Genomic DNA, 19,010 nt, shown 5'->3' with positions numbered 1-19,010 from the left:
CCTTATACAAAGGGATAATCACTTCTTAATCCCTTCTAGAAAAATTGCTGACATCATGAGTGTAGTACCACATAGTTCATACATTATTCTGGGGTTACTGCTACCCATATGAAGTAATTTACATTTGTCAATGTTAAACTTCTGTTGCCACCTCTCAAACCATCTGCTCAACTTATCTAGATCCTGTTGCAGTAGCATACTGTCATTAGTGTCATTAAAAACCTTGCCAACCTTCGTATCATCTGCAAACTTGAGCAATAAGCTTGGCATAGCTTTGTCAATATCATTAATAAGTACAGAAAACAACAATGGGCGCAACACTGAACCCTGGAGGACTCCACTAATAACATTAGTCCATGAAAAGCAGTGTCTATTGATTACCACTGTCTTCTCCCACACAACCATCCCTTTATCCATTACACCAATTTGCCCCTTCTTCTTCTTCTTTGGTCCTTAGCTGGCAGCTGGGGGAGGCGGTTGGCCACGCAACCAGTATGCTGCTGTAGGTGCCGCAGGGTTTTGGACTTGCTCTGTGATGTTCTTCCATACCTTACGATCCATGGCATCAGTCCTGCCCTGGTTAAGGTCGAGACGTCGGCACTTCAAGTCATTTTCCACTTGCTTGGCCCACATTTTCCTAGGCGCGGTCCGTTGGATGCTCCATTGGGTGGGTCGTTGTCTCCAAAGGAGTGTGGATGGTATTCTGTTCGTGCCCATTCTACATACGTGGCCAAACCATCTAAGCCTTCGCTTCTGGATTTGGTCGGCAATGGTTGGTTGCTGTTGGCATCTGGCGTGGATGGTATCATTAGTGATGCGGTCGCGAAGAGAGATGCCCAAGATCTGCCGCAGGCATCGCATTTGGAATACCTCAGGTTTGTTCAAATCTAACTTGAGACAAATCCATGTTTCCGATCCGTAAAGAAGAATGGGCAGGATCAAAGTCCGGAAGAGTCGGATTTTAGTCTTTGTGGAAATGTTGGTCCTCTTCCACAGACACCATTTGAGCGAGGCGAACGCAGTGGCCGCCTGTCCAATTCTGCTGTGGATTTCCATGGTGATTGCAACTTTCTTCTCCTGGACCAGCGACCCAAGGTATTTAAAGTCCTGCACTTGCTCGATCTGGACGCCTTCGAGATAGATGGTGGCTTGCGACCCATCTGTTGTCAGGGCCTTTGTCTTACCAGCATTGATCTTCAAACCGTATGGCCGGGCAATGTCGTAGAGGATGTCCGTGGCTTCAGCGTCGTTACCGGCAAGGATAGCACTATCATCAGCAAACATCAGGTCAGTCACATAGTGATCCTTGTCATATTGTATGCCCTGTCTGTTTCTGAATGCTTGCCTCATAATGGCGTCGACCACGATGTTGAAAAGCAACGGGGAGGCTACATCCCCTTGGCGGACTCCAGTTTGGATGGTAAATTCCTCAGATAAATCGTTCTGGATGCGCACCTGGCTGGTTAAACTGTTGTATGCAGTTTGGAGGAGTGTGATGACTTTTCGAGGTACATGTTCAACCTCTAGTAGTTTCCATAAGGCAGGCCGGTGGACACAGTCGAAAGCAGACTTAAAGTCAATGAAAACAATGACGGTTCGCTGTCCACACCGGATCCTCTCCTCCATCAGCTGACGAATGGCAAAGATTTGATCACAGCATCCTCGCCCGGGTCTACATCCTGCCTGTTCTTCTCGACTGGTTTGCTTGCGATGTTTTTGCAGTCTTGACTGGATGATCTTCATAAAGACTTTTCCGATGATGGAAAGGAGGCTGATGCCACGGTAGTTCTTGCAGTCCCGGTTATCACCTTTCTTGTGGATCGGTACGATAATGGCTTTCCTCCATGTTAGCGGAATTTGTTCAGTGCACCAGATGGTTTTGAGGAGCAAGTGTAGGCGGCGAAGCAGTACATCTCCCCCGGCTTTGATCGCTTCTGTGGTGACTTGGTCCACTCCTGGTGCCCTGCCATTCTTCAGGGATTGTATGGCTGCTTTCACTTCTTCTACTGTAGGCTCAACATCAACCATGGAGACCTCAGGGGGGTCGATCGAGAGTGCTGTTGCTGGCGGTCCCTGAGGTGGGTCGTGATTATACAAAGCTTTGAAGAATTCACTCCACCGTTGCAGGCGTTCGGATGGTGATCGCACGAAGGTCCCATCAGCATTCTTGATGTTGTCACTAGTCAATTTGGTCTTTCCACTCAGACATCTGAGGGTGTGGTAGAGAGTGCGGTACTCGTTCTTGGATGCCGCCACTTCAAGATCGTCTGCCACTTGGTTCCAGTATGCTTCTCTTTCTGCTGTCATTCTTTGTCGGACTTCTCGGTTTAGCTACTGGTACCGTTCAAAGTCGACCAACTTTGCCTGTTTCCGTTTGTCCACGAGGTCAAGGCACTCATCTGATTTCCCTTTTTGCTTTCGACGTCGGGCAGGTGGACATAGGGGCTTGGCACATTCCAGGATGGCATCAGAGATCTGCTTTTCTTCTTCATTTATATCCTCGGGCACGGCCAGCATCTCGAAGCGGTTGGATAGGGCGATCTGATATGCCTGTTTGTTGGCAGCATTCATTAGCTGCCTCCAGTCCAGCTTGGCTGACGGAGATGATCTTTTTGCATGCCGTAATTTGAGCTGCACCTTAGCCCGGATGAGGTAGTGATCAGATCTGCAATCAGGTCTCCTCATGGCACGAACGTCCATGAGTGATGAGCGAAATTTGGCATTGATCAAAATGTAGTCCAGGATTGCTGAGTCCTTGCCAGATGGATTTCGCCATGTAAGTTGATGTTTTTGAGGGTGCTGGAAATGGCTGTTTCCAATAATCAGGTTGTTAGATGCGGCAAAGGACAACAAACGTAGTCCGTTGTCATTGATCTTCCCATGGCCAAACTTGCCCATTGTTGTTTCCCAACCAGATCTGTCCACGCCAATGTGGGCATTAAAGTCCCCTGCGAGGATGATCACTTCTGTCTGTGGAATTGAATCCAGCGTATGTTGGAGCTGGTTGTAGAAGTCATTCTTGGTCAGGTCCAGGCTAGTCTCAGTTGGCGCATAGGCGGAGATAATATGGGTCTTGATGGTGCCCTTGACAGTAAGGACTGCCAGGCGGTCCGATATTGGTTGGAAAGCTATCACACTACTAGTGGCCTGAGCATCGACCATAAAGCCCACTCCTGCTTCTCGTTTCTCACCACCAGAGTAGAATAGCATAACCGCTTCGTTAGGTGCTGGTGGTTGGATGATCATCGTTCCAGACCCGGTGAGCCTTAATTCGGATAATGCCGCGATTGATATCTTGCACCTAAGTAGTTCTTGGGCAATGATTTCCTTTTGTCCAACGTGGTGCCCCGTTCGAACATTCCATTCGCCAATGTTAATTGTCCTTTTCGGCGTAGTAAGCTTATTGCTGTGGCCAGTGATCCACTTCACAGCAGCACCCTGGGTCCCCAGTGCTGGCGCATCGGCTACCCCGGATGCGGTAACATTGTTATAAGAGCTTGTTGCCATACAGCTTCAATTTGTACAGTAGTCTTCCATGTGCAACAGTAACAAAAGCTTTCCTAAAATCCAAGTATATGATATCAAAATTATCTTTTGCATCCAGTTCCTTTGTTACAACATCATAGTATCCAATCAAATTGGTCAGACAAGACTGCTCCTTAACAAACCCATGCTGTGTCTGAACTATAACTACAGTCTTGTATAAATGATCCTGCATTTCTTCTTTAACCAGTGCCTCCATTAATTTCACAGGAACATAATTTAAATTAACAGGTGTGTAATTAGTCATGTCACCCTTTAATCCCACTTTGTTATTTGGGGGTGACATTTGCTCATCTCCAGTCCATGGGGACCTCCCCTGAGTCCAAGGAAGCTCTCATAATCATGGCTAAGGGTTTGCTTACTTCCTTTGTTGCCTCCTTTAATATAACTGGATATATCCCATCCACCCCAGGTGTCTTTCTTCTGTTTAACTTCAAAAATTTCATCTTCGCTTGCTCTCAGTTATTACAAAATCATTTAGCTTCCTGCCAGAGTTCGATAAACTTCTGGCATTATCCTCCCTGAATAACTCCTCATGTGTGAATGTAGATGCAAAATACTCATTGAGTTTGTCAGCTACCTGAGCAGAATCATCAACAGTCGAGCCATCGGTACGAAGTGGAACAAACTGATTTATCTCCTTCCTTCTAGAGTTTACATAAGTATAGAACTCTTTGCTGTCTTTCTTTTCATCTTCTGCCAAAGATTTTTCGTAATTTGCCTTCGCTTGCCTAACCTCCATTATGACTTGATTTCAGACCAGCTTATATCTACCATAGGCTCCCTATCTTGTCTGTGCAGAATTGCAGACACTTTTAATTGTCACCTAATAATTTATATGCTTCCCATGCAATTTTCTTCTCTGTCACAACTCTTGTTAGTTCATCTGACATCCATTCAAGCCTAAATCTTGAACAGTATATCTTAGTTGGTATGAAAAGCCTAGTAGCTTCCAAGATTAATTATTTGAATGCTTCCCATTTAGAATTTGCTGTTGGTAACATGATCAGTTGGTCCCACTGTATAAAATTTAAAAAATCCCCGAGACCACTGTAGTCACCTTTCCGAAAACAAAAACCCTTCCCTTTACCCCTGATGGTAGTTACATCTTTGAGTAAATCTCACATCAGCACACTGTGATCACTGCTACCTAGTGGTTCCTTTATCTGCAGATTCTTAATGCATGAAGGATCACAAGTATTATTTCCTCTGGTTGACTTTTGAACATGCTGCTGAGAAAACAATCATCCAATAAATCCACAAAAGTCTTGCTAGTGTGCGAATGACCAATCCACATGTTCCAGTCAATATCTGGGAAGTTAAAATCCCCCATTATAAGACAATCTGATATACTGGCCCACTCTATTTCTCTGTACAGTTGTTCATTGTACTCATCAGAATCATTATGCTTACAACACACTCCTACTCTCATTTTTGCTTCTTCCATCACATTCTCTGATCCACTTGGATCACAAATATCACAGACAAGTTTAACACAAAATCTGCCATACATCTAAATAAAGTAAAATGACTACTTTGAATATGTATTGCAGAAGTATATGAAATGTGTAGTCATAGTACTAATTCTTAACATTCATGGCATGCATTCTCAAATTATTTTTCAAACACTGGACTACTTCTTTTAGCATTAGCATTAGCAGAGGCATTTGATGCAAGAAAGCAAGCTTATCCATCAGCCAAAAAAATTAAAGTAAAATAAATAAATAAAAAATAACCACTTCACCCCTCTGTTCGTTCGAAATACCTGTCCAGCCGAGCCTTAAACTTATTTAGGCTATCAACTTCCACGACAAGGGATGGAAGTCTGTTCCACCTACCAACCACCCGCTGGCTAAAGGCAAATTTCCGCACATCTATCCTACATCTGTCTTTCCTCAATTTGAATTTATGTCCTCTCAGGTGATTATTCTGAACAAGAGGAAGAATCCCATCAGCATTGAGCGTGCTCGAACCATTCAAGGCTTTGTACACCTCTATCAGATCACCTCGCTGCTGCCAAGTCTCCAGACACTGTAATTCGCAAAACTTAAGCCTTTCTTCGTAAGAGCACCCCTTTTTTCCATTCACTAATCTTGTTGCCCTTCTCTGTACTCGTTCCAGCAGCTCTACATCCTTCTTGAAATGAGGTCTCTAGGTCTGTTTACAGTACTCTAGGTGTGGCCTGACCATTGCCTTATACAAGGGAATAATCACCTCCTTATCCCTGCTAGAAAAATTCCTATATATCATTGCCAATACACCATGAGCTACTCTTGCAGCCCGTCTGCACTGCTCAGAGAACTTCATATCTGCCTGCACAACCACCCCCAGGTCCCTTTCATTCTCTACCACTGTCAGTGTAGTACCACAGAGTTGATACGTTGCTCTGGGGTTGCTGTTTCCCATATGTAGTACTTTACATTTGTCAATGTTAAACTTCATTTGCCATCTCTCAGCCCATCTGCTCAACCTTTCCAGATCCTGTTGCAGCAGCATAGTGTCAGTACTGGCCTTGACAACCCTGCCAATCTTCGTATCGTCTGCAAACTTGGACATTAAGCTTGATATACCATCATCAATATCATTTATAAATACAGAAAACAATAAAGGACCCTGAGGGACTCCACTAATAACATTGGTCCACGATGAGCAGTGTCCATTGATTACCACTCTCTGTCTTCTCCCCCTCAACCACCCCTTTATCCATAGCAGCAATTTGCCTCCAATGCCACACTGCTCCAATTTATGCAGCAGTCTTCCATGTGCAACAGTATCAAAAGCCTTTCTAAGATCCAAGTATATAATATCAAAGTTATTCCCTGCATCCAGTTCTTTTGTGACCGCATCATAGTATCCAATCAAATTGGTCAGGCAAGACTTCCCCTTAACAAAACCATGCTGTGTCTGAGCTATAACTGAAGTCTTGTCTAGATAATCCTGCAGTGCTTCTTTAACCAGTGCCTCCATTAATTTTCCGGGAACAGAAATTAAACTCATAGGTCTATAATTACTTGTGTCAGCCTTTGATCCTCCTTTGTGAATTGGGGTCACATTTGCACATCTCCAGTCCATGGGTACCTCCCCTGAGTCCAAGGAAGCTCTCATAATTATGGCTAAGGGTTTGCTTACTTCCATTGCTGCCTCCTTTAATATAACTGGATAGATTCCATCCACCCCAGGTGCCTTTCTTGTGTTTATCTTCAACAATTTCTCCTCCACTTTACTCTCAGTTATTACAAGATTCTCTAGCTTACTCCCAGAGTTGAATACACCTCTGGCATTCCCCTCGCTGAATAACTCCTCATGTGTGAATGTCGATGTTCTTATGAAATTATATCTTCACAAGGCAGCATTTTAAATCTTATCTGCCAGTATACTAGGTTGTATCAACTTCATTTGTGATAAATTTTTTTTTTAATGATTGATTTTTTATATTTTCTAATGATTTTTCATAAAACCAAGAAATTGCTTTTATTTTTCTATGAAGCTAGAGAATTTCACTATTTGTGGTTTTATGTTGTGTCAGTGTAATTAGAAAATATTTTATGTATTTGTTTTTTTTTTTTTTTGATCTTTCAAAGAAGATTAGTTTTTTAGCTGATGGTTTTATTTTTGCTGTTCTGGTGGTGGTGGTGGCGGCAGAATTTTTAAATAGTTTTTTAAAATGAAATTAATGAAGAATAAATGAGTGAAATGAAGTTATAATTTTTAATGTTTTCTAGAATGGGTATTTTCATAACAGGAGCAAAATTATGATAGTAGAAAATGCTTTGCTATAAATAAAATATAGCAAATCTTATATAGCAAAGCATATAAGACATTATATGCTTTGCTATATAAGACATTAACTTTTGGTTTTACTAAAAGAGGTGATACAGAAATAGGTACAGAATGAATAGAACTAGAGATATTTTCATCCAGTCTCTGGAGGACTTCTCCAGTGATAAAGAGATTTAAAAACATTAAATAATTTAAATTTACGTAATAGGAAGGAGGTAATGTACAGTGGATATCCAAAACTTTTTTACTACATTTACTTAAATAAAAACTCACTAAGATGATATATAGAGACCACTACTTTATTATTATCTTTTAAATAAAGATGATTTAAATGAATATCTATTGTCCTAAGTGTCTCTGGTTGGAGGATGGTGTCTGCTATTCTCTTCAGTCTGCAGTTGTATGTTGGGTTGGCTGGTGTGTTCCAAGGTTGGTGGCTTGCCTATGGCTGACTGTAGGAGGTGGTTGTGGGTTTTTTGGGCATCTGTTGTACATTAATTCCTTCCTACCATGTTATTTTAAAATAAGTTTTTAATCCTTTTTATCACTGAAAAAACCCTCATCCCCCCCACAGAAGGAATTGTTCGTGTATTACCTCTTTTTATCAAATAAAAAAATATTTTCTGCTATAAAATTTTTTCCTTTTAACTATCAGAAATTAGTATAGGTGTACTCATATTTACAAGCAACAACAGTCAGTTGTTACAAGCAACAATTGACTGTTCCTTGGAACAAAGTACTTATCTTTAATTTAAGCTCAGAATATAATATTTAAAGAAAATTAGTTAAATTTTTATATTGTGCTCATATATAGTTTCTGTTTGTTATTCTAGGACTTAGAAAATTATTTGCGTCATCATCCCTCAGAACGTCTTCCAAAAATTCAAAGTTTGGGAAAGTCATTAATCGACCAGAAGATACTTGTGCCTATTGTACAAAAGGATGTAGAAAATGTAACCAAAAAGTGGAATGAACTGTCTAGACAAGTGTGTACTTCCCACCCTTCCTTTTTTAATTTCTTGATTACGATAATCATGTTACGTAAACCAGTTGTGAAATTTGTCTCCAATATTTAATAGTTTTAAGATCTAAATAATAATAATAATAAATGGGCATGATTAGCTCAGTGGTTATGATGCTGGACCACCAATATCATAGAATTAGGTCCAAATCTCACTTCTGGGGGAGAATGAATGAGAAAAAAATTGTGGCAGTTGCTTCATTGGACCTACCTCCCCCAGGGTAGAAAAGATGGCTGAGGCAGAGAGTGGCATCATCTGTTGTCACTATCATAACTACCACCCACCACTGGATGCAAAAACTAAAACAGATCCATCTCATAGCTGGATGAAGATGAGAAGTAGAAATATTGAATATACTACATCGAGTGTCGTGCAGGTTAAATTCACTCGTGTTCAAGCCTTAGGCCAATGAGTTGGTTCAAAATCTAGAAGACTGTCTCCCACAGATGACAGTGGAGCAAGTGACGCTGTCTCCCATATAGCTACTACAACTGAAGGGTAAGCCCATCCAGCCCACCCATTCAACTGGAAGTGCTTCCTGTGCAACTGCAATAGTGACCACTCAGGAGGGAAGAAAAGCCAAGGGATGAAGTGGAGTATCAAAATGTATATGTTCATCATGCAGCATAATACGAAGTAACAAAATTAGAGATAGATATGACAATGTACAGGCTGAAAACTACACACAAAGTGGTTGCAACGATTCCTATCTGTTCAGATTGCTGAACAGCAAATTGCAGACCATCGTTAAGAACCTGATAGCTCCTGCAATCTTAGAAAAAAATCAATCAAGAGGTGAGCGACCAACTATAAAGAACAACGAATATGGACACAATGGAACCAGAACTGGAGGAGGAACAGCAAGTACAAGAACTACTGAAGCTGAAGTGGCAACATACGAGATCGCGATATCCAGAATAGAAGAAGAGTGAAAGAAAGCCCTAGCAGAATTCGAGGGAGTGGAACCCACAAGGACCCACACCATACTGAAGCAGAGACCTAACCGAATCCTGTGTGCAAGTCACAGACCACCTCAATAAGTGAATAATACCAGATTACTTGAACAACAGTTAAAAACACTAGACACCATCTGCACAGTCATTTTCTGTGCTGCTGTAGCAGTCACCAGGATGGATGGAGGGGGAACCAGGGAACAACATAACACAAAATGCAAAAACAAGAAACCACCAGCCTGGGAAAGAAGGCTACAACAGAAGATTGAAGAAATAAGAGCGAAAATATGCCAACTGACCCACTACCAATGAGGTAACAGAAGTAAGAGCTGATCAGAAAAGTGAAGGCCATCCTCAAGAAAGACAATATCCACAGCAAACATGAGACCTATAATCAGAGAATTGAAGTAAACCTTGATCTCCTCAAGCAGAAACTTTTGGCACTCAGCAAGAGACTTCACTGTTACAGGGAGAGTACCCAGAGGAAAACAGGCAACAACATACTTGATGAAACCAAAGAGCCCTCTACAGGAAAATTGGACAAGAGGAGAAGGAAGGCAACAGACTCCCCCCCCCCCAACCAGAAGGCACTCAAGGAGCTCTGGGATAACCTGTGGAACAGTGAATTTAACTATAATGAATCTGCCGCCTGGATAGATCTAGAAAGGAAGAAAGTCAAGAATGTACAAGAGATGACAGAATGGGAGATTCTGGAGGAAGAAGTACAACAGTCAGTCAGAAAGCCCCACAACTGGTGAACCCCAGGAATTGATAACATCCACTGGTACTAGAAATTCAGCTGCACACGCACAGCACATAGCAGAGCAAGTTCACCCAGATAATAATGCACCCTGACACAATCCCATAGTCTGACTCAAGGAATCACCTACCTGTTTACCACAAACCCAGCAAAGTGCAAACCAATCGCCTGCCTTCTAACGATGTACAAGATCCTGATCATCTTGTACATCGTTGGAGGCATTTGGAGGGAATGGTGTGTTTTTTTTTTTTGGCCGATGCTGCATAAGCTCATACATTTGCTTTCTTGCAGCATCACATGCCACTACTACTACTATCTGCATAACTAAGAAGGTATTGGACTGTTTGGAGAGCCGGAACATCATGGCAGAGCAGCAGAAGGAATGTGAGCAGAGGATGCAAGGAGCAATTGACCATTGACACTGCAGTTATGGAGCAAGTCTACAAGGAGTACTACAACGTGTACATCTCCTACATCAACTACTGCAACCCCTTTGGCTCTGTGGCTCATAGCTGGCTGATAGAGATGCTGAAGATTTACAAAGTCAGCCCAACCCTGACACACTATGCCACAAAATGGAGGACCATCTTCAAGATCAAGAACATTATAACCAGACTGACACCCATCAGAAGAGGAATCTTCCAGGGAAATGACCTGAGTTTACTATGGTTCTGTCTAACACTTAACAACAATTATCGGTATACTCTAATATAAGCGAGTAATAACCTTTACACCATCTCTCACCCGATGTACTTGGATGACATCAAACCCTATGCTGCAACTGAGCATCAATTCCAACAGCTACTCCAGATCACAAGAGTTCAAGTTCAGCACTGACATCAGGATGCAATTTGGCCTGGGTAAATGCAAGCTCCATGGATTTCATCAAGGATGAAACTACCTGCTGAAGACCAGTAAAGAAATTGAAGCCATGACTGAGGGAGGGACATCAAATATGTGGGGATGATGCAGGCCCAGTTAGAATACAAGGAGATCAAGGCCCACCTGACTGAGAGATACCATCAGAGACTTAGAAGCCTGCTAAAATCAAACCTGAATGGTGGGAACATGGTCATAGTCGTAAAGGATAATGATGGCAGAGAGCTGCCAACACCACCTGAAGTCAACCATCGACAGACTGACCATAGCCTGTAAAGGAGGGAGGGGATTGACTGACCTCATTGAACAAGAGAAGGTGATTAAGAACCTGTGTGATTACTTACAGGAAAACACAACATCAACCTACCAAGTCATAAGAAAGATAGATAAATGGCACTCAACCTCAACAAGGAGACCACACTGACACAGACTGAAGAAACAAAAATAGACTGATGGGTGAAGAAGACACTCCATGGCAGACACTGCAATAACCTCCATCAAGGCTACATAGAAAATATGGTTTCCAATGCTTAGTTCTTGAATGAAAGGCTCTTTCTGATACCAAGGATTCGTGCTTGCTATCCAAGACCAGATATTCAACACTAGGAACTAGAAGAAATACATCGGCAAAGGCCCTTGATTAGTAGGTGACACATGTTGATGATGTCACCTGGCCAAAGAAACAATCCAGCACATCACATAAGGATGCAAGGTGATCACCCAAATGGATTACACTCCCAGACATGACTAGGGTATTACATCAGAAGCTAGCAAAAATACCAACTGATCAAAGAAAGTTTACTGTATTAAAGTTTTAGCCTCAGGCTGTACTAGAGACCTCTATTCAAATTATACTGGGACTGTGCCATAACAGACACAATGATCCTGCACAACAGACCAGACAGAACCCTCGTTGACAAGAAGGAAATGGCTACCTACCCGATTGACATAGTGGTGCCCAACACCAGTAACCTCCAGAAAAAATATGAGGATAAGGTTAGTAAATGCTCAGACCCAAGACAGGAAGTTAAAGATGTGTTGCATATGGAACAGGCAACGACCATTCCAATCGTGCCAATCACTGGCATGGTGCTGAAGAGCCTCAGTAAGAACCTAGCAACAATAGGCTTCCCAGAGAACACTTACATGGAACTCCAGAAAGCTGCAATCCTGAGCACTTGTAGGATAGTAAGAGTTCCTCGACCAACAGTAAAGGTTTTATAATAATAATAATAATAATAATAATTGTATATATAGTATTTTGTAGAATTGGCTTAATTTTGCAGTTGTCCCATTTTAAATCCATTGTCTAAGTTTTCATTCTAATAAATTTTAGATACCCTTTACTTATTCAGAATTTTTTATTATATATTTTTTCTCATTTCAGATGGATTTTTTTTCATTTCTGTTTTCTAGGTATAAAAATTAAATTATAAAGATACACTTTGATATGTGAATTACAATGCAGATTTTCTTGCTACCTGAGAAAAAATTAAAACATTTTGAACCAGTCTTTGTTTGGCTAACAGCTTGGTGAGAACTTAAATTATCACATCAGGTGATAATACATGGGTGGGTTCATAATTATGATCCCTGAAATTAAACAGCATTCAGTTTGATGGTAATCTTTTCTTAGCCCTGAACTAAAGAAAAACACTAGGAAGTGAACAGCAAAAACAGTGCTTCTGATTTTATTTAAATTTTTTTATTACACGGATGTTGTGCACCTCTACAGATATGCTCCACCAGGTCAGACTATCAGCAGAATTTATTTCTGAACTTAAATAGAAATGATGTAGTAGTAGTAGTAGTAGTGGCATGTGATGCAAGAAAGCATGTGTATGAGCTTATGCAGCATCAGCCAAAAAAAAAATCACATCATTCCCTCCAAATGCCTGTCCAGTTCCTCCTTAAATTTATTCAACCTATCAACTTCCACAACGACAGATGGAAGTTTGTTCCAGCAATTAACCACCCGCTGGCTCAAGGCAAATTTCTGCACATCTATTCTACATTTGTCTTTTCTTAATTTGAATTTATGTCCCCAAGTGTCATATCTGTGATAGTATATTGTAAATGTGGGAATCACAGCCTCCATGCTCAACAGATACAACTCTCTGTTACTCATTTTCTGTTCCTTAAACTTAAAAATATCTTCATTAGCAAAGTATTTCAAGACATAGAAACAACTGAATAAAATGTGATGGGAATCTGAAGAGGCTACTTTTAAAGTGATTAACCACCCTACTATAAGTACAATATCTTAATTTCCATACATGTGGGACAGGTAGACAGGTATTGGAGGGAGAGCCTAGTTCCTCAAAAGCTTTCTAATTAGTTCTTTCTCAGTTTTAGCTTCATCCAAGAATGTTGTTATTTCGTTGTGATTTCCAACAACAGAGCACCTCTTCACAAAATAAGTACTTGTAATCCTCCTGAGAAACCTATTAATTGTTTAAGGCAGTGACACCTTTTTTATATACGTTGATCCTGATTCACACATCAATAGCTTTGTTATCTGTTAAGGAAATATCTTTTGATACTTCGTTTAATTAAAAAAAGGAAGGAGGTATATAGGATAGCTCAGAATATTCTTTCTGATATACCATACTCAGTAATATGATTACATATTCTGTAACTTATGGTTATTTTTGTGTAGTAGCTGGGATTCAAAAGAAGTTAGATTCAATCAAAGTGTAATTGAATGTCAGTTTTTAAGTGCAATTGTAGGAAAAACTGTATAAAATATACTTGCTCTTCATTTGTGTCAGTGATTTGAATTAGTTTCAACCAGTGGTCACCTAATTGTGCATGCATTTGATTGTTTTTGAACTATAATTTTCTTAGAGTTTGATACAATTTTTTTTAGAGAAAGTATAATTTTTTTTCAAAAACTTTTGTTGAAAAATGAAAAAGTCAATTTTACCCAAAATAATTGCTATGTATATAGAAGAGAAATATGTAAAATGAAAAGTCACATCAGAATATTAGCATTAACAGAGGCATATGATGCAAGAAAGCAAGCTTATGCAGCATCAGCCAGAAAAAAAAAAAAAAAACTTCCACTTCACCCCTCTGTTCGTTCGAAATACCTGTCCAGCTGAGCCTTAAATTTATTTAGGCTATCAACCTCCACCACAAGGGATGGAAGTCTGTTCCACCAACCAACCACCTGCTGGCTAAAGACAAATTTCCAGACATCTATCCTACATCTGTCTTTCCTCAATTTGAATTTATGCCCTCTCAGGTGATTATTCTGAGCAAGAGGCAGAATCCCATCAGCATTGATCATGCTCAAACCATTCAAGGCTTTATACACCTCTGTCAGACTAGACCAGTGCCTAGTCTCCAGACACTGTAATTTCCAAAACTTAAGCCTTTCTTCGTAAGAGCAACCCTTTGTTCCATTCACTAATCTTGTTGCCCTTCTCTGTACTCGTTCCAGCAGTTCTACATCCTTCTTGAAATGAGGCCTCCAGACCTGTATACAGTACTCAAGGTGTGGCCTGACCATTGCCTTATACAAGGGAATAATCACCTCCTTATCCCTGCTAGAAAAATTCTGTATATCATTGATAAGACACCATGAGCTACTCTTGCAGCCCATCTGCACTGCTCAGAGAACTTCATATCTGCCTGCACAATTACCCCCAGGTCCTTTTCATTCTCTACCACTGTCAGTGTAGTACCACAGAGTTGATACATTGCTCTGGGGTTGCTGTTTCCCATATGTAGTACTTTGCATTTGTCAATGTTAAACTTCATTTGCCACCTCTCATCCCATCTGCTCAACCTTTCCAGATCCTGTTGCAGCAGCATAGCATCAGTAGTGTCCTTAACAACCCTGCCAACTTTTGTATCGTCTGCAAACTTGGACATTAAGCTTGATATACCATCAACAGTATTATTTATAAATACAGAAAACAATAATGGACCCAACACTGAACCCTGAGGGACTCCACTAATAACATTAGTCCACGTTGAGCAGTGTCCATTGATTACCACTCTGTCTTCTCCCCCTCAACTATCCCTTTATCCATAGCAGCAATTTGCATCCAATGCCACACTGCTCCAATTTATGCAGCAGTCTTCCATGTGCAACAGTATCAAAAGCCTTTCTAAGATCCAAGTATATAATATCAAAGTTATTCCCCGCATCCAGTTCTTTTGTGACTGCATCATAGTATCCAATCAAATTGGTCAGGCAAGACTGCCCCTTAACAAAACCATGCTGTGTCTGAGCTATAACTGAAGTCTTGTCTAGATGATCCTGCAGTGCTTCTTGAACCAGTGCCTCCATTAATTTTCCGGGAACAGAAGTTAAACTCACAGGTCTATAATTACTTGTGTCAGCCTTGGATCCTCCTTTGTGAATTGGGGTCACATTTGCACATCTCTAGTCTTATGGGTACCTCCCCTGAGTCCAAGGAAGCTCTCATAATTATGGCTAAGGGTTTGCTTACTTCCTTTGCTGCCTCCTTTAATATAACTGGATTGATCCCATCCACCCAGGTGCCCTTCTTGTGTTTATCTTCAACAATTTCTCCTCCACTTTACTCTCAGTTATTATAAGATTATCTATCTTACTGCCAGAGTTGAATACACCTCTGGCATTCCCCTCGCTGAATATTTAGGTAAGTTGTATAGACCACTTAGCTAAATAATATATTCTAATCATTATAGACTTCTTATAGACTGTATAGGGCAATTCACAGAATCAACATTTAATATAATTTTTTATTTTAATTTTTACTAGTTTAAATAGACCAAAAGGCCATATTTAAATTTTAGTTTATATAGTCTTATTAATTGTGTGTATATATATATATATATATATATATATATATATATATGTTTATTTTTAGGGCAGAGAACAGCAACAAGTATTGGAAAGTAGCATTGCTCAAGCTCAGCAGTGTGAAAGGCAAATCTTAACAGTGCAGGCTTGGATTACTCATGTTGATACAGTACTTCAAAACAGACTGAATGATGATATTTCAGCTCAAGATGTTCCTGAAGAAAACACTGTATGTTGGAAATGTTTATAGTTTTATTTTTAATAACAGATACTTTGCACAGTCTGCTCTCTAAAATAAATTATCATTAAAGCATTCACAAAAATATTTGGTGGCCAGGTTTTTTGTCATCTAGTTGTCATTTAGAGAACCATGGAATGGAAACATCCATTTGCAGCTTACTCATCAGTTCTTGTCTTTCAGGAATCAAAGGGAATGTTATGATCTAGTGGGTAAAGTTTGTCAGTAGTTTAATTTCTGTAATATTCTGTTAATTTAAATTCTTCATTGTATTGTAAATTTTAATTTCATAATCTTTCTAAAGTTCAGATTTTACCTAAATAATGGTTGCTACAAAATCCACTTACAATATGAAGTCCAAGGACTGTGGACTCAGATGGAAATGCCTGCAGGCATTTCTGGTGTGAGTAATGAGCTTGGCATTTGTATAGCCTGTGGCATGTATTCTAAGGTTGACCTAGTAGACATAACCTAGTTCAACTGATGATTCTTTTCTTTGCACTCATTGTAAGGAATGTACCGATCTTAAATTATAACATCATGCATGAAGAATCTTAGTCACTGAAGAAACGAGTGATTGCTCTAGAAACAAATATAACTAGGAGCTCATCAGAAACTCAAGTATCTTGTGACTTGCCATGGTGATGCACTCCTAATTCGAAGGTGATCTAGTTTTATTGGGAGACTATTGTCAGGGAAATAGGTACCATTTTTTGCAATAAAGATAGGTGGATCAGAACCAGACTGTGTTTGCCAGGAGCAACAATTGATGATGTTACCAACAGATTGTCAGATTTTTAGGAAGCTAAAGAGAGTATTATTATTCATGCTGGGATTAATGATATTAAATGTACATGACCCTGACGATTTGTTTGATAAATATAGGACCATACTGAAAAAATGCCACAAGTTAGGTCAGAATGTGTATGTGTTTAAGGTGTTATATGGCATCTCTTAATTGGTGGATTGCAGAGTAAGGGCAAATACATTTGAATTATGGAATACCTTTAAAGCAGAAATCACAGAAGCAATGAACATATATGTATCATTAAGAAAATATTGCAGGAAGAGACGGTCAAAATGGATGGATGCAGAGCTGGCCAGCCAAATAGAGCAGAAAAAAGACGGAATGTGTTCTTTTCATTACAGAGTGATGAAAAGAACTGAAGGCCGTACAAGTTGATCTGTAATAGTACTACAAATAAGGTTAGAGAGGCCAATGCCACATATGAGAAAGTACTGGCTAAGAGAGAAAAGTATGGATACAAGGAATTTTTCATGTATGTGAATACAATGAAGAAGGGAGTGAATTAGATTGGACCGTTGTGCCCTGGGTATCATCATCATATAACATACGGAGTTAGTTCTGTGCCACCTGAGCAAAATGCGCATATGCACAATTAATACAATAAAATTTTGAATATACATACTTCTTGAAAGAAGTGTAATTTTAGAACAACAACAAATAAGTTGTTAGTGAATCTAAAAGACTTTAAAAACTTTAGATTTCTAAAAAACTTTAAAACTCCATGGCTGTATGATTTACAATATTTTGCTTGGTCTTTAGCCTATTGCTATAGAACGATAAATAAATATCTTCTATGGCTTTAGTTGCCGCCCCTTCCTCGGGGAGGAAGACCTCTACTTAGTTAGAACATAGATGTTCTTCTATTAAAAACCTTTTCAATAAATTTATTAAAATAACTAAAGTTTTCTTTGTTTTCAAACAGAGAATATAATGTACTTTGATTCATACCGAGAGCCACCTCAAGCAAAAGTCTAAAATCCGAATAAAAAGGACAGAAAAGCATGACATGGAGCCCAGTCTCCATTTCTCCACATGCACACAAACCTGTTTCTGATAGACAGAGCTCACTCAGTCTGGATCTCAGACCATGCCCAGTCAGAACGAAGCATGCCTTTAGACCAAACTGCAACCAAGGTCTTGTTCTGTAATTTGCTCTTTGAACGGAGGGGAGAAAATGATACATCTCTCTACCTTTGCTTGTATTAAGCCATCTGTTCTGCCAAATATTTCCAATATCATTCTCTATCCTCCTCCGTTCGACCATTAACAGCTGTCTTTCCGGCACATCTCCGCCGACCGCACAGGACTGTATGCCAAGCATCATCTTTAGAGATGCCCCATTTAAGGCAGTAAAATAAATCAGAACGGATCACTAACAGATCCGCCGGTAACTTCCCTGCTATAACTTGAGCAGCTTCAGTAGAAACTGTTCTACAAATTAGAGTTATACCCAGAAGAGCAAATCGTTGAGCAGACAACAAGTGTTTCCTCACTACAGAGTTAGTGGCTCGACTGCACCAAGCCCCTACTCCGTATGTCATTATGGGTACGAATACACTTTCATATAACATATTAAGGGCTCTGCCCTTAATTCCCCATTTAACTCTCACGATTCTACGGAGCTTGGCATACAGGAGCTTCACTTTCTGTTTAAGATATTTTGAATGCTCAGTAAAAAAACAATCGCTCCTCCAGGCACAACCCCAGATACTTCACAACTTTCACATACCTCAGGGAGACATCCACACTCCTCACTAATGGTGGCCTTGTGATACTCAGTCTACCTTTTAACAGCATAGTAACAGAGGAAAATCTTAATCAGTTATGCAGAGTTAGTAAGGATTTGACTAAAGATGAATATGGCTAAAACAAAAGTAATGATGAACAAGTATGCCACAGAAAGGGATATAATGATTGAAGGAGCAGTAATTGAAAAGGTGGAGTCATATACTTATCTGGGACAGGTCATTAGCTGTAATAATGATAAATGGATGGAAGTCAAGAGAAGAATAAATCATGGATGGATAGCATTCAAGAAATATAGTCACATGCTGAGGAGCAATATCCCAATTTGCCTAAAACAAAATAATGAACCAATGTATACTCCCCACCATTACTAATGGAAGTGAAACTTGGGCACTCACCAAAAGAATGGAAGAGTAGCTGAAAACTACACAGCGAAGAACGGAACGAATTATATTGGGAATCAGACTGTTAGATAAAAAGAGA

The 19,010-nt window shown here is 40.0% G+C and overlaps 1 protein-coding gene across 4 annotated transcripts in view; it reads left to right on the top strand.

The window, feature by feature from the left end:
- Dys (Dystrophin) overlaps nucleotides 1–19,010 on the top strand; it is a 932,899-nt gene that overhangs the window by 415,139 nt on the left and 498,750 nt on the right. For all 4 annotated transcript variants that reach the window (XM_090379791.1, XM_090379790.1, XM_090379788.1 and 1 more), the window contains exons 28-29: nucleotides 8,157–8,309; nucleotides 15,803–15,964. In XM_090379791.1, coding sequence (XP_090235917.1) covers nucleotides 8,157–8,309; nucleotides 15,803–15,964 — 315 coding nt within the window. The remainder of the gene's footprint in view (nucleotides 1–8,156; nucleotides 8,310–15,802; nucleotides 15,965–19,010) is intronic.

The sequence above is a fragment of the Mastigoproctus giganteus genome, chromosome 8, assembly GCF_048544385.1.
Source record: "Mastigoproctus giganteus isolate SK-2022 chromosome 8, ASM4854438v1, whole genome shotgun sequence".
In the NCBI taxonomy this organism is placed as follows: Eukaryota; Metazoa; Arthropoda; class Arachnida; order Uropygi; family Thelyphonidae; genus Mastigoproctus; species Mastigoproctus giganteus.
Note: the sequence above shows the minus strand (reverse complement) of the source record. Positions and strands in the feature narration are given on the sequence as shown.